The sequence below is a fragment of the Ricinus communis genome, chromosome 1, assembly GCF_019578655.1.
Source record: "Ricinus communis isolate WT05 ecotype wild-type chromosome 1, ASM1957865v1, whole genome shotgun sequence".
Classification (NCBI taxonomy): Eukaryota; Viridiplantae; Streptophyta; class Magnoliopsida; order Malpighiales; family Euphorbiaceae; genus Ricinus; species Ricinus communis.
The window spans coordinates 10,595,427-10,610,202 of NC_063256.1; the positions used below are offsets into that span (position 1 = coordinate 10,595,427).

The window sequence follows — 14,776 nt, forward strand, 5'->3', positions numbered from 1 at the left end:
TGTTATAGTTTCAGTGGTGAACAGAGTACATACAAGAATTTCTTATGTTGGAGTGAATCCATTGAAAGCAAGAGTCCCTTAAATTCAAAGCCAATGCTATAGTAGGTCATTAGTGAGTAATGAGAACCTCAGTGTTTGTGCCTTACAATTTAATCATCAGTTATATTTCGTATTACAAAGAATGCTTGTGCACTACATTTAAGTGAACTGACATCTCTACTAATGCCATTTAAAATTGATGTCAGAACAGGCTTCTGGCATGCAATATATACTCGTAATATTGCAATCAAAATGTTCTAAATGGGTGTCTGTAATCTGAGAATTAGCGTTCTGGATGTTGTGATAATGCAAATCATATGATTTCAATGTCTTCTTTTCCTCAGATAAATGCGGAGAGAAAAGAAACACGTTATCAGTGTCTTGACTATACAAGCTCATTTAGGTAAATAGAAACTGAGCCTTCGGCAGAACAAGCTTTCAATGCAGATACACCTATTAACTCATTAAATCCAAAAAAGTACTTTATATTCATGAAAGAATCAGGTTCATAACTTCAGTTCAATATAGGAAAAAAAGATAATGTTCTACCAGCCATGAAAGAATATGAAATCAGAGATGTGAACATGAAATCAGAATCACGAACAAGGGTAATTCATCTCCACGAGCCATATGGACACTTGATGATCCCTGCCATACATGCATATGTAGGGTAACATATATACACATACACAGATATATACCCATGTTATCCACAAAATTTAATACTCCCATCAAGGTAGAGATCCAGCAATCTCATCAAGGCGACGATCCATGATGTGTGATACAGTTTCAAGGAATGCAACTTCACTTGTGCCAGGAAGTACACAATCCTGGGCTTCTTGGACAATCTCCTCAATAAGAGATGCCTTCTTCAAGGTCTCTCTGCACATTATGCTTCCAATAGCAAAGGGAGTGAGCCTCCTCTCCACCCCCTTCTTCAAAAGCATAGTGGAGATGCGTAGTGTACGAGCACATTCAACTGGCATGTCCCATCCATGAAACTTTAGAAGAGCAATATCCTCCTCAGCATCCAAAGATTTTATATAATCAACAGTGCTAGAGTCAAATGGCTGGTGTGCTTGAGGCCAATAGAGCCAATCAAATGTGCAATCCTCAAACTGTAAAAACAAGGAATACATGCTTAATCTAACAAATATACCATTACATAACAACAATAATAAAAGCGGTAATGGATAGCCCATATACTGCAGTTTAAAAGAGGATGTGTTATATGACAGCTCTAATTACAACAACTGTAATAGAATAGAAAAAGAAAGATGATGAGCATGGAATTGGGAAAAATTAAAAGTACACAAAGTAGAAATGCTTACACTATCAGGCAAGCAGTATCCATGATCAATTGGAATCAGCAGAGTCTGCCCATTTTCTGCATCTCTGCTCAACAAGATATTCCCAGCATGCCTATCTGCATTTGCCATTCTTATATCTAAGACAGCAATTTTATGTACTTCCTTCACTGGGAAAGCCCCAGGACCCATATCTTCACAACTTCCATTGTTCTCCATGAACATCTGCAAGGACCCAACCTTGACTTTTATGTCATCTACATGGTTAAACCCTTTATGGAAGCACTTGACCATAACCGTCGGTGGTACTCCAGCAAAGCCCTTCTCATCCCCAAACAAAGACCAGCGTCCGCTCTCTGGATGATCCAAAATGTAAGCTGCAACTTCCCTGAAAGCTCCTTCTCCAACTCTGGTACCCCTCTTCAACCCTTCACCATCGGTAGACAATGGTAGTCCTCGAGGGTTATTCACAGCCATAGGTTCCTCATCAACTGGCTTAAAAACTGAAACGAACTTCTGACCAGAATAATCCTGCATGAAATAAGCTCCACCTGTACCCTCCATTGATCTTATTGGATTATTCCTGCACTCTAATCCATCAAAGGTAGCATTTACCATGTCCTTAATCACATAAGGCAACTCAATTTTGGGATTAACAATAATTGGCTCTATTAGAAAGTCTCTATCTGGAGGCTTTCTGAAAAGAATCTGTTTATCAACATCATACTTTGTCCCATTATTCTCTTCACCAACAATATCACAATTTCTTGTACCATTCTCTTCATTCAACCGTGGAGCCACAATAGACAATTCAAAATTCTTATCGACAGGTTTTGTCCTAACTTTAACAGACTTCCTCACCAAAAAATGAATCACAGCATCATTATTATATTTACATATATCATCAATAAGTCTCTGATCATCAAGCTCCTCACCATCACAAACAACCTCATGATCGCTGTCAAACTCCCTCTCCTTCTTAGCAACCTGTTGTTTAACATATCCAACATCTCTCCCTCGCTCAACACAAAATGTATATTCTTTACCGCTAGTAGTCTTAACCTTTATAACCTGAAGATCAGAAAGTCTAAGAACTAAATGCAAAACATTCCCATCGGTAACACCATAATCCCTTATAAGCGAATTACTCCGCGACAACTCCCTGCCCCCACACACCAATTTCTGGTTCTTGACAACAAACCCTTTACAAGACTGAATGCGTAACTTGACAGATTCTATAGAATCGGACCCTAAGACACGCATAGGAATCACAGACCGACCGACAGAGAGATATATTAAAATATACTCATCGGAGGAAGGTTGTGCACTGAAATAATCAACAGGAAGTACAACACCGTTTTGAATTGGACTGAGAGCAACTCCAGCTGACGACATCTTTATTTATTTTTAAGATTTACAGGTAATTTGAATTCCAAGGGAGTTCAAATTACAAGATATACACAAAATGTTACAGATCGGACATGTTTATTTTCTTAGTGATCATCTAATTTACAATATAGATGATCAAGAAAAAGAAAAGTAAAGCCCCAAAAAGGACGAATCTAGAAATTATCTGTACAGAAGAAAAAGAAACACGGTGGCACCAAGAAATAACAGATCGATAAACGTGAGAGGTAGAGACTACAAGAAATGAGTTGAAAAGTAGAAGAAAAAGAACATGCTTTTTGATTTACTTATTTATTTTTCTTTTCTTAAGGCAAAGAGAGTAAGAAACTTGTAGAGAGGGAGAGAAACGGATTCTTACCAGAAGAGGAAGAAGAAGAAGGAGAAGGGAAGCCGGAGACTAAAATTGTGATTCAACTTTTATTTACTAATATTAAAAACTCAATTGATCGCCGATGGTTAAGATTCAAGAAGGAAAATAATCTTTTTCTTTTTCTTTTTTTTGCGTTGGTGAAGAAGACAGAGGGATTGGAGAGGAAGAAGATGACGCGTGGAGCCGCCACCCTTTTATACGGAGCGCGTTCAAAGTAATAACGTTTGACGACTTTTTATTTTCTCTATTTCTTTGGTCAAATTAATGCAAAACGAATATTCGTTCCTACTCAGGTAACCTGGAGTGGTTTCCAAGTCTTTTCTTCTTCAATTTATTACCACTTGTTTTCTCAAAATTGTTACGTGATCTATTTATAAATTTATTAATTCCCAATCAATAATATACAAATTGACGGTGCAGTATAATAAAACTGTAATTTTTTTGCAAGTTTTATTATTGATATATAAAAATATTAAAATTCTTTTGAGTATAAATATATTATTTTGTAATTGTTTATTTAAATATTTAATTGGAATATAAGTTTATTTTCAAAATTCTAAATTCATATAATACATATGCTTTAAGTATATTAACCGAAAATTGCTGTAAATTTCCGATTGTCATAAATTTAATATTTTTTAATTCAGACTTTTATATTGGTGGCAAATAATAGTGATTTATGTGTTTGTAGTGAGGAGGGGACCAGAGATTTTGTCAAAACAAATAAAGAAGCAAATCGAACGGGACAGGACAATATTTTAAAATTGGAAAACTGAGTGTGACGTCATGTCAAACGACGTGAAATTTGGAGCGGTTGAGACTAACAGCTGCACTGCTCCTTCTTTTAGATTTCTTTTCCAGAAGCACACTAGTCTTTTTAGTTGCTTTCGTCTTTTAATATTATATATATATATGGGAAACATTCTATTTATACCATCATTAACTTCAATTAACACAAATAAACAAATAAAGCTAAATAATGCAGCATTTGAGAGAGTGGGATCCATCACCACTGGAAAAGCGGCATATTCTAAAATTCGTCGGGTAGAAGAAAAGGAAAACAAAGGAACTAAGACATTGCATTAATCTAGCCAACGCAATCCTTTCTTTTTTCTGAGAGTTGGACCTTTTTACTGCATAAACGTGCAGGAGTATTGACAAATTCATGTGTTGGGTTTGAACACAATTTCATGGCAACATATTGCCAGTTGTATCTGGTGAATTCCACAGCACGATCCCTCCTTTCAAGAATATATATATATATATATATATATATATATTTGACTGGTTGCTATTCAAAGGCTGCTTCTATTGAAACTTGAAACTGGTATCTTCCCAACTCCTTCGGATAAGCAATCCACCACTGAAATACAAACATGAATTACCTTGTTCGGATGCTAACTGTGTCCCTGAACTGAAAATTCTCTGTAGAAAGAGTCGCCTGTATATTGATATTGGTTTTTGAATGTGATTCTGTTACTTCAGCCTTCAGCATAAAGCTGCAGGATGCTCGAGTTGTGCCCCCCCTGAAATGGCCAAGTACAACAGAGGAACACATAGGGTCTCCCTAATTGGTAAATTTTTCTAAAAAATAAATGAAACATGAAGCAGAAAAATGTGTCTGTTTGCATTGCAGTATGTCTAGTACATTTTTTATATATGCGAATTTTTTACTAAAAATAATTAAATAAAAATTTTACTATTTATTTTTTATTTTAATAATGCACTACAAATTTATCCATTTTTATTAAAAAAAAAAAAAAAGAGAATTGAAACCGTGAATAATTATAGAAAGGAAGTACAATATACACATAGGCAGACCCATATGAAGATCAATGGGGCTGAAGCCTTCACTCGGATTTAAAAAAATAAATAAAAAAACATATTACCACTCTCTCATTATTGAACGTTTCACAAAAAAAAAAAATCAAATATTTAAAATAAATTATATTTACCATCATTTATTTATTCATAATTTCTTAATTATTTTAAAGTGTTTTATATTTTAAATAATTATAAATATTATCGTCAGTCTCAATTACTTTAGATCTTCCGTTCATCTCGAATATATAACCATCTTTTATTTTTTATATTTAAATATTTTTTATTATAGAAATGATGTTATGTAAAATAAATAGGGAAGATGACGCAAGAAATTGCTTTTTCCGAGCAAACAGATTCTTTTCTTTCTATTTTTTTTTTCTTTTGACATTTACTGCTAAAACATACCTGAGTACAGAATTAGGTTTGATCACAGTTTATGGTTAAGAGGAACAAAATGGAAATAAAGAATTGTACTATTTGTGCATTACACAGCACATTCCCTGCTTTGAAAGAATAAATTGCATTTTGACTGGTTAAATATTCTTCAGGTTGGCTGTGAAACTGGCATCTTTGTGGCCCTTCGCCCTTCCTCTTTGTTTTCTTACATTTGGCTAACTGCTCTCCATAGCAAACACGAACAACCTTGTTTCAATGGTGAAACTAATTTGAACAGGCGAGATAGGAAGAGTCACCTCCTGCGCATAACTGGTCTACAACTGTTAGTCTTCTGCTTCAGTGCTCAATACAAAGCTGGGGAATGCTAGCGTTATGTCCCTGAAATGCAAAGTAGGAAAAAAATAAAGGGTTTTTCATATGCTAAATAAAAGAAAAAGAAAATAAGGTATACACAAAAATTCAAAGAAAAAAATTGTTGCACATGAATGTAATTGAGAGATGCTGTTCAAAAATTATTTGACATGCGCAGCTATTGATATACGTTGAAATCAGAAGGTTAAAACTATATGTAAGAAGCAGGAATTTAAATGGTCGCATTCTAATAGTCTACTTGCAACCATGGAAATGGCGCACTTGAAACTTTATGATAGCAGGTGCTTTCCAACCAAAGAAACAGAGAGAGAGAAAGGATGAAAGTAATAAAAAGAAAAATTAAGAAGTAGAAGAAGAAGCAGAAGAAGGTCAAGACAGATAGCATAGTAATAGATTCTGAAACTACTTCCAATATTAGTTCCAAAGTTGAATATCGAAGTTACATTAAATAAGGAAGCGTCATGTTCTTTAGGAGTGCTGGATTCCTTGCCACATATTGTTCCCACTCTTCTTGATCAATCCTGCCATCACCCTTTATATCTGCCTCCGTGAAAGTCTGTATAGTCGGTTACCGTGGAAAAAAACCAAAATTTAGTCACATTACTGAAATATGATCTTCCAAGAGCATTAGATTACTTTCGTACCTTGTCCACAATTGTGTCAATAACATCATCAGATAAAACCAGATCAGATTCATTAAGAAGAGCCAAGACCATATCCTTCAACTGCAAATAAACATCAAATAAGTCAAGATTTTGTTTCATGAATAGTCCACTTTCCCATAATTACAACTACAGCAGAACCTGGCAAAACAAACTTATAGGGGAAAGCTATTATTAGGAGCTTATTTTGAAGATACCATGTTCAAGCCATGTAGAAAGAGTGAGGAAGATTTTTATGACAGGGGAGCTACCCCATTGCAAAGTGCAACTACTCCATCAAGAAAAGAAAAAACCCAGCTAGATAAGGTAAGGAGATAATGGGTTTCTTCTTTTGCACTAATCCCCAAGAGTGTTTATTATAAATAATAGAGGGGGAAAAAACAATACGTGGTAAATAACACACCCCTTTTTTGCATTTAAATTTGTGCAAACAGCCCGGCAAGTGCTGTATCCTTGACATAATTGACAAATGCTGCACAGCACCAATGGCATGACAACAATTTAAGGTGCCACAGTCTTGAACTTCTATAAAACATGAAGTCAGTTTAACTGGATATGCCTACCAACAAACGTTATAGCTTATGCAGCACTATTTGCTCCTAGACGAGGTTTTAGTAAGATTCTTTGTTTTATTAATTGCTCATCATTTATTAGTTACCTTGAACCTTCTCAAATCATCTGAAACTATTCACCCTTTTGTATTTTGAATAAAAACTTCTGTTCAAAAAAGCAGTCACGATATCTGAAAATTTTGTTTGTCCAACTTGTTTTCTAGATCAACTCTGCCAGGAAGTTAAAGTCCGATTCTATCTTGCTTGTCTACACCACCTAATGAAGTTCTCAAAAGATTGGAAGGTTCAAGGAAGCAAGGGAAGTTGAAGCTAAAGAATCAGCCAATATGTTGATGAAATCATAATTACTTGGAAAGCATAGGAATATCAAACTGCAATAGCAATGCAAAATTGCAGCAAAAAGAGTTAATACAGTAGACACGTATCTTACCTCCTCTCGCTCAATGTAACCAGTGTGCCTCAGGTCATACAACTTGAATGCATCTGCCACACCAACATTCCTATTTTAATTGCTTTAACATATGGCCTACCTTGCAATTATAGAGCATATAATTGAATTCAAGTTAATGGAAGTTTAATTCGCAATAGTTTTCTTACATTTAATTTTGACAGCTTCAGGAGTCTTTGGGTGAAAAATACTCAACGAATTGACAAATTCTCCAAAGTCGATATGCCCATTACGATTGACATCAAAAAGATCAAATATCTGCAAAAATTTCGAACACAACTTAAGTGGACAAATGAAGAAGCCATACTGATCATAAAGTCAAATCAATTGTCTATCAGAGATGAAGGTCCAACACTAGGTGTAATTTTCGAAAAAGAAAAAAAGTTAATAAATCATGATGTGATGTCTACAAGTATTGAATTAAAGGAACATAAAACTAAATACACCATACCCTGTCTGCAAAGAGGTTTCGCTTCTTGCTGCTTCTGAAAAGAGCAAATTGGAATTCTTCCTATTCATCTCAAATCGTAGAAGCATACGACAATTAAATTACAAGATACAGCTAAAAGTGCAAGAAAACTAAAATTAAGTATAGGAAGGAGATAAAATTTAAGTTACCTTGTTTATAAACCCATCCTGAATTATAGAACTGCTTATTTTTCTATACAGATCATACAAAGTTTCGATCTCATTTACAGAAACTGCCAGGAAAAAGAATTAAAAAAAAAAAAAAAAAAGCTTAAGGTTGCTTACCATATAAGGATGAAGAACCAGCAATATAAGGGTATAAGTATATAAACAGGGCTATTTGCCTCCAGAAGACGTGATGTTCAGAAACTTACAAGGTGTTTGAGCAGCAAGACCGCTAAACTTGTCCGAGCCAGGTGCTGTCACCGGTCCAGCTTCTTTTGAAGGAAGGCAACCCATTGCATTTCCCCCTTCAACATATTCCAACTAATTATGTAAATTTTTGCCGGTGATATACATATATATAAAATTTATATATGTATGTGTGTATGTTCTTTTTTTTTTTTTTTTATAAGTAAAAAAAGAATACTTTCTAGTTTGTGTATTTTTTTGAACAAAAAAATATATGATTATGAATGGCAACAAAAGAATACGTCACTCGTGTAAGATTTTAATTCACGAGAATTTAAATATTTTTAATTTCATCAATCATTATTATTATGTTATTGTATTTGATGATGTAAATTTAATATTTAATCAATTTTAATTTGTATTATTTCTCATTATATTAATAAATTTTTAAATTATAATTTAATAATTGATTAATAAGATTAAAACTTATTAAGCTTTAAATTTATAATATTAAATATGAGCAATATGATAATTGATATTTTATCGAATAATGAAATTTTTTCTACAAATTAAAATTTTTTAATAGTAAATATTTTATTATAATAATTTATAACCATATACTTTTTTGTCTGAAAAAAATATATTTAAAATTATAAAATAATTATTTTTATATTTTTGTTATTTCCTATATATGTAGTATTATAAACTCCATGCCACGTTGCACGTTCAATTGTATATTTGAAGCACAATTGTCCAATGTGAAAATCAAAATTTAAAATTACTTTTGATATAAGAGTTTTTCTAATGGTTTTTTATTTTAAAAATTATAATTTTTATAATAAAAATATTTTAAAAAATATTTAAATATATAAAATAAAATATTTCATTTAAGTTTACATTTTTTATATATTATTTTTTATTTTTTTATTTCTATAAATATTAATAATTTTATTTTTTACTAATAAGAAAAGAATTACATTAATCAAGTACATAAAGTTTATAATGTATTTATTAAATATAAAGTGGAGAGTGAAGTTTGACTTTCTATATGTAGAGAGTCAAATTAATTCTCTTTTATATTTATTTAAAAAATAAAAAATATATTGATATATTATTTTATTATATATTTCTTAAAATAAAGAGTTTAATATATATAAAAATATTCTAAGAAATATAATTTGATAGTAGATTAGTTTAAAAATAATATAGAGTCAAAAAATATAAGGTAGTTATTTTATACCCCTAATTTTATTATATTACATAAATTGCCCTTATATCGATTTTATTATACTAAAATTACAATTTGATCCTTAAACATTTTATTAAATATTAAAATCATCTAAAAATTAACTTTTTATCCAATTCAAATAAGATTTTCATTTTTAGTATAGTTTAATTCTAATGCCTACCAAAAAAATAATATAAACAAATATTTCTAAATATGAATATGTATTATATTTTAATAATTCAAATAAAATTATATGTTAATTTGATAATGTTGCTCCAAATATAAATATTTTTAAAATATTTAAATTCTTAAAATTGGATTGTGTTAAAAATTAGAGTAAATAAAAATGATAATTAATTAAGTTTGTTAATACTAAAATTAACTTGTTATAAAATTAACTATTACTTCACTAAAATTGATAATTTTACTTTAATATATATGATAAAAAAATAATTTTAAATAAATTTTATATTTAGTAAAAGTATAAAGACTAAATTATAATTTTATCTTTTAATTTAATTTTTTGACTGCATTGGTGTTAGATGCACGAGTTTAATAGTTAATTTAAAATAAAATATAAAAGAGATTTAATATAATAAATTCAAAATAAAAAATAACTTTTTCCTAATTTTTCATTCAATGAAAAATGAACCCACATCAAATAGATGAAGATCTCAAAACCTCTGCTTCCAAAGACAATAACTCTTTTCAGTTATATTACCAGATTTTGTAACTCTCTTGCTCACCATGTTGCCGTTCAAGCTAAACTAGCTGTGACGTGGGTTCTTAGCTGTTAATGAGAGCTGCCTCTTTTTATTCTGAGAAAAAAACAAAAAAGCACTCTTAAAGGAAAAGCAAAAGTGGCAAAAAGTTGAAACTCCATTTGTATTTCTCAATTCTCAAGTTTATTGAATAACAGTCTAAAGTACATAAGCTTTGAAGGCCGTACAGAATAAGCCGTGCCTGGTAAAAGCACAGGGATCAGCCTTTCATTAGCATAAATTTCAACCAAAATTGCCTACTAAAAAATATTTGGGTTGCAACTAAGCAACTTGACAACAATAGCAGCCCGCCAAAATGCCAAGCACAGCTCCGGCAAGGACTTGCGATGGCGTATGGCCAAGAAGTTCCTTAAGTTTTCTCTGGCTAATAGGGTGTCCTTGAAACAGGTCCTCAACAATCATATTAAGAACCTATGTTAAAAGGCAAGAAAGCTGCAAGTTAGTTCCCCACATAACCCAAGGACTGAAGATCACACTATTTAATAAATGAGAAGAAGACCATTTTATATGCAGATTTATAAGTGAAACTTGAAGAATGATTCCAGTAGTCCAATGATGCAATACTAAACCAAAAGTTACAAGGTTCAAGTAATAAATTACATATTCACTGGTTTGCAGTTTAAGGTATTGCTAAAATGCTTTTTAAGGCAAGAACCACTTAATTTGAAACATGAAATCTAGCAATTCCAACTCACATTTATTTGCAGTATAAATTCACAGGGAGAAAGTTTCTCACAACCAAAAGACTAAAAATGGACCTAACAAACATTCTCACGGTTTCAGAACCTTAATAATGAGAACCTGCATTTGTATACCTAAATCAATTTCACTTTGAATGCTTATCTCAGGGCTGTAAAAACAGCACCATCAGACTTTGATCCTTCAATTTAACCTTAAGTATTTTTGTTGGACAAGGATATGTCCACAGGCTTACCACTTTGCACTTCTAAATTAGAGGTAATATCTATCAGGTTGTCCAATATTGGCAGGCCCAACGGCAATGAACAAACTGATGAGATAATCATCCAAATACCAGGTTTCATGGTTTCTTTATTATGAATGAACCAGTATATTTTACCCGAGTAATAAGCACACATTTGGAGACCCCAGAACACATTCACCTAATAGCCATGCCAAGACTTGTAATGGAATAAGTTGAATTCAATTCTTGAGCATATATCCATCTTGACAATATAAAATATAAAAAAAAGAAAAAAGGAAAAGAAAGCAAAACTTATATCCAAATAAGCTAATTTGATTTTTATCAACTTTGCGTCCTATCAGTGAAACTGATCACCATTGCATGACTCTACCTCAAACTCACCTTCTAAGAACAGCATGGAACATATGCCAGAACATGAATTCAAATATCCATAGCTAACATCAAATTTAGTCATTCCATCACCCAGCTGAACAGAACAAAAGTAAGGGTTGGCTATCGGTTGCTTAAATACCAAATTCACGGTTTTTGCAAACAAATGCTTATCAAGATTATCCGCTTAATGGTCAAAAATTAAAGCTAGATCATCATGTGAACCCTTAGTCCAACTGGTTTTTGCGATGCCTTTTTTTCCCCAAACCACCCTCCAGCGATCCGGGTATCCGTCGATCATAAAAGAGAAAGTATATAGATTAGATTCAGGCATAACATCATTCCAATTAATCGACATTGCCAATGCTAAAATCAACAGAACTTGTACGGGCACAGACCATAACAACAATAAGTCAACAATAAAAGCAACGCGAGAGGCACAAACCCATATCTTGTACCTCGCAAAGCCATTTAAAAAAATATTGCCAATTTTCACACAAACAATAATGCGTACTTTTCCCAACAAAAATGAAAACTAAAAGAACACCAGAAAAGAAAAAAGAAAAAAAAAATAGAAGCAAAGAAAAGAAAAGAAGCGCAAGAAAAGTCAGTAAATACCTCAGCTTGCATCCCAGCATGACGCCTAACACCGATTGCATCATACATAACAATAAGGCTAAACCCCAAACAAACTGGAAACAAAGAATCAGCTACTCCATGACAAAGCGCAACTGATGTTGTCAAAGCAGTACATAAAGCAGAATGTGAAGATGGCATCCCTCCAGACGCAAACAATAGTCTCAAATCCCATTTCCTCTCCACGAAGAAATTCAAAATCACTTTTGTCGATTGAGCAACAAACCAGGCAAGCAATCCCGATATAAAAGTTGGGTTGGCTGCTAATGTTGACACGAAAGGACTAATTTTGACCTTAGCATTTGATGTTATGCTTAATAAAGCAACTCCAAAAGCTCCATTTTGCAAGTAATTGCCATCGTAATCATTCATTGCTTTCTCTGATTCCTCACTGTATGCTTGCAGCCGAGAAACCCATCTCTTGGTTTGCGAAAAAGCTATGAACTTGACTCTTTGCAAGACTGGGACTAAAACCCATAAAGGGTTAAAAGAAAAGGCATCGTTTTTGCGTGTTAACCTTGGGTTCTGAGCATTTGAAGGATTTCTACCAGAAAAACAAATCGGAGAGGCGGTTCTGAATTTAGTCGAAGGAGTTAACTTGAAGAACGATAAGTGTTTATGAGAATAGAGAGATTTAATAGTGGTGGTCGGGTTAAAATAGAAGAAGTTTAAAGTGGGTTTAAGGGTTAAAGAGTCCATGGGATGAGAATTAGAAGACCTGTTAGCTTTATACCAGTCTGCATTGCAGGGAACAGTCTGGAGAAAAGAACGAGAGGCTAATGTGGAAGTAGTAAACACTAGAACAAGGATTGGCTCGTTATAACTTGTAGCATCGTTTAAGGAACTTGTGGAGGAGAAAGAAAGAGCCCTTATTATGTCTTATTATAACGAAGATGCCATTTTATCATATTTTGGGCGACGAATATGCCTGGTTTATTTTAACTTGAAATCAAATAAGATTAAGGCAAGTATATGGGGACATTCGGCCGTAGAAGTAAGCCCAAAATTTAAATTAAAAAAAAAAAAAGACAACAAAGCCTATGAACTTGTGGATTTGGGACTACTGTAAGCACTATTGTGGGCCCGTGACGAGGCTCGGACGGGGAACTCACCGATTGTTATATGGGATTCTTTCGGAAATAAAAAAATACGTTAAAAATATTATTGTTTTTACTTTTTTTTAAATATTATAAATCAGAATTATTTTAAAAACATGTCAGGTATGCTTTTTTTTTTACAAAATAGTATATTGTTATTAATAATTTGGTATATATATTTTATAATTTTTATAATATTTAATTTTTAATATATATTTAATATATATCCGACATATGTTTAGTATTTATTCAATAATATTAATTTGATTGTAAGTCAAATCATTAGAGAGCCGAATATATACATAACTAGTATATAAAATTATTTTTTAAAAATATAATTTATTTTATATATAAATTATATCTAATTAAAAAATTTAAAATCATTATAAAGAGTACTTTTTTTTATAAATGCACAGTTAAAATATAGATTAGATATACATTGATTATATATTAATCAAAAGGTCTAATTTATTTAATTTAAATATTTTAATTTTAAAAATTATTTTTCTCAATATTAATAATATCAGTTTTAATTGATTGATTTAGCTGAGGTTTATATAATAGCTCATCGTAATTATTAAAAAATAAAAAAATAGCATTATGATAATTATTTTATTAACCTAATATTCCTATGAAAGTATTAAATATTATGTACACTTATAATATAATATAATAATAAAAAGTATAAATAAATAAGATCCATTCGACAAAATGTGAAATATATTAAGTATGTATTTGATATCTAATATATATATAATTAAAAAGATAAACTCTAAGAATTAATATACATTATATTTAGTTCAGTATTTGTTGCATATATTTATAATATATTTTAAATACTTATATTTTTTAAAGAAAGACTAAAAGTAGCAATAAATGGTAGACGCTCAACAAAATATGGTATACATCAAATATATATTAGTATCTATAACTATTTTAATTCATATAGATTGTAAAGTTATAAAAATAAAAAAAGTAAACTCTTAGAAGATACTATATATTATAATTATTTTATTATATATTGAGTATAAAATGTATTTATTAGGTAACTTTTAATCAAAATTTTAATTTATTTAATATATTTTTATTCCAAAATTTAATTTTTTTCCAATAGCAAAGATATAATATCAGTGTTTATCCAAAATAATTGAATACATTCAATTTATTTTAATATAAATTTTTTATGTATAATATACTCACTATGTTTATATCTTTAGAAAAACACAAGAAAAAATTATAGTAAATGATATATATTTTACAGATTTTAGTATATTGTTATATATATATATATATATATATATGTGGTATACATATAGTAAATAAATAGCATTTGAAATTTTTTTTTTTTCATTTCTGCATTGTACCTCTGTTATCTATGCCTTTGTAAACTTTGTTATCATCTAAAGAATTTTACCAATTTCTTAGAATAAGCATATTATCAAACATCATCAATGCAAAATATAATCACATTTAGTTCAATTTATTAGCTAATTCAAATGGTCATT

General features: G+C 31.1%; 3 protein-coding genes across 4 annotated transcripts; all 3 read right to left on the reverse strand.

Annotated features, from left to right (window-relative positions):
• Nucleotides 1-495: 495 nt before the first annotated feature.
• On the reverse strand, nucleotides 496-3,309 carry LOC8263520 (phosphatidylinositol 4-kinase gamma 4). The gene is made up of 2 exons (XM_002523298.4): nucleotides 1,371-3,309; nucleotides 496-1,157 (listed from the first exon to the last, which is right to left on the reverse strand). The coding sequence occupies exons 1-2, from the start codon at nucleotides 2,739-2,741 to the stop codon at nucleotides 771-773; spliced, it is 1,758 nt and encodes a 585-aa protein (XP_002523344.1). The 5' UTR covers nucleotides 2,742-3,309; the 3' UTR covers nucleotides 496-770.
• Nucleotides 3,310-5,267: 1,958 nt separating this feature from the next.
• LOC8263521 (calcineurin B-like protein 4) lies at nucleotides 5,268-8,395 on the reverse strand. Its single transcript, XM_002523299.4, has 8 exons — nucleotides 8,240-8,395; nucleotides 8,016-8,098; nucleotides 7,849-7,908; nucleotides 7,547-7,655; nucleotides 7,380-7,432; nucleotides 6,360-6,440; nucleotides 6,159-6,271; nucleotides 5,268-5,721 (listed from the first exon to the last, which is right to left on the reverse strand). The coding sequence occupies exons 1-8, from the start codon at nucleotides 8,322-8,324 to the stop codon at nucleotides 5,667-5,669; spliced, it is 639 nt and encodes a 212-aa protein (XP_002523345.1). The 5' UTR covers nucleotides 8,325-8,395; the 3' UTR covers nucleotides 5,268-5,666.
• Nucleotides 8,396-10,083: 1,688 nt separating this feature from the next.
• LOC8263522 lies at nucleotides 10,084-13,176 on the reverse strand. 2 transcript variants are annotated; one of them, XM_048377609.1, is made up of 2 exons: nucleotides 12,157-13,176; nucleotides 10,084-10,262 (listed from the first exon to the last, which is right to left on the reverse strand). In XM_048377609.1, the coding sequence occupies exons 1-2, from the start codon at nucleotides 12,871-12,873 to the stop codon at nucleotides 10,212-10,214; spliced, it is 768 nt and encodes a 255-aa protein (XP_048233566.1). In that variant the 5' UTR covers nucleotides 12,874-13,176; the 3' UTR covers nucleotides 10,084-10,211. The 2 variants fall into 2 exon arrangements, with proteins under 2 accessions (XP_048233566.1, XP_002523346.1); XM_002523300.4 differs by lacking the exon at nucleotides 10,084-10,262 and adding an exon at nucleotides 10,306-10,637 and having other exon boundaries at nucleotides 12,157-13,161.
• Nucleotides 13,177-14,776: the final 1,600 nt, after the last annotated feature.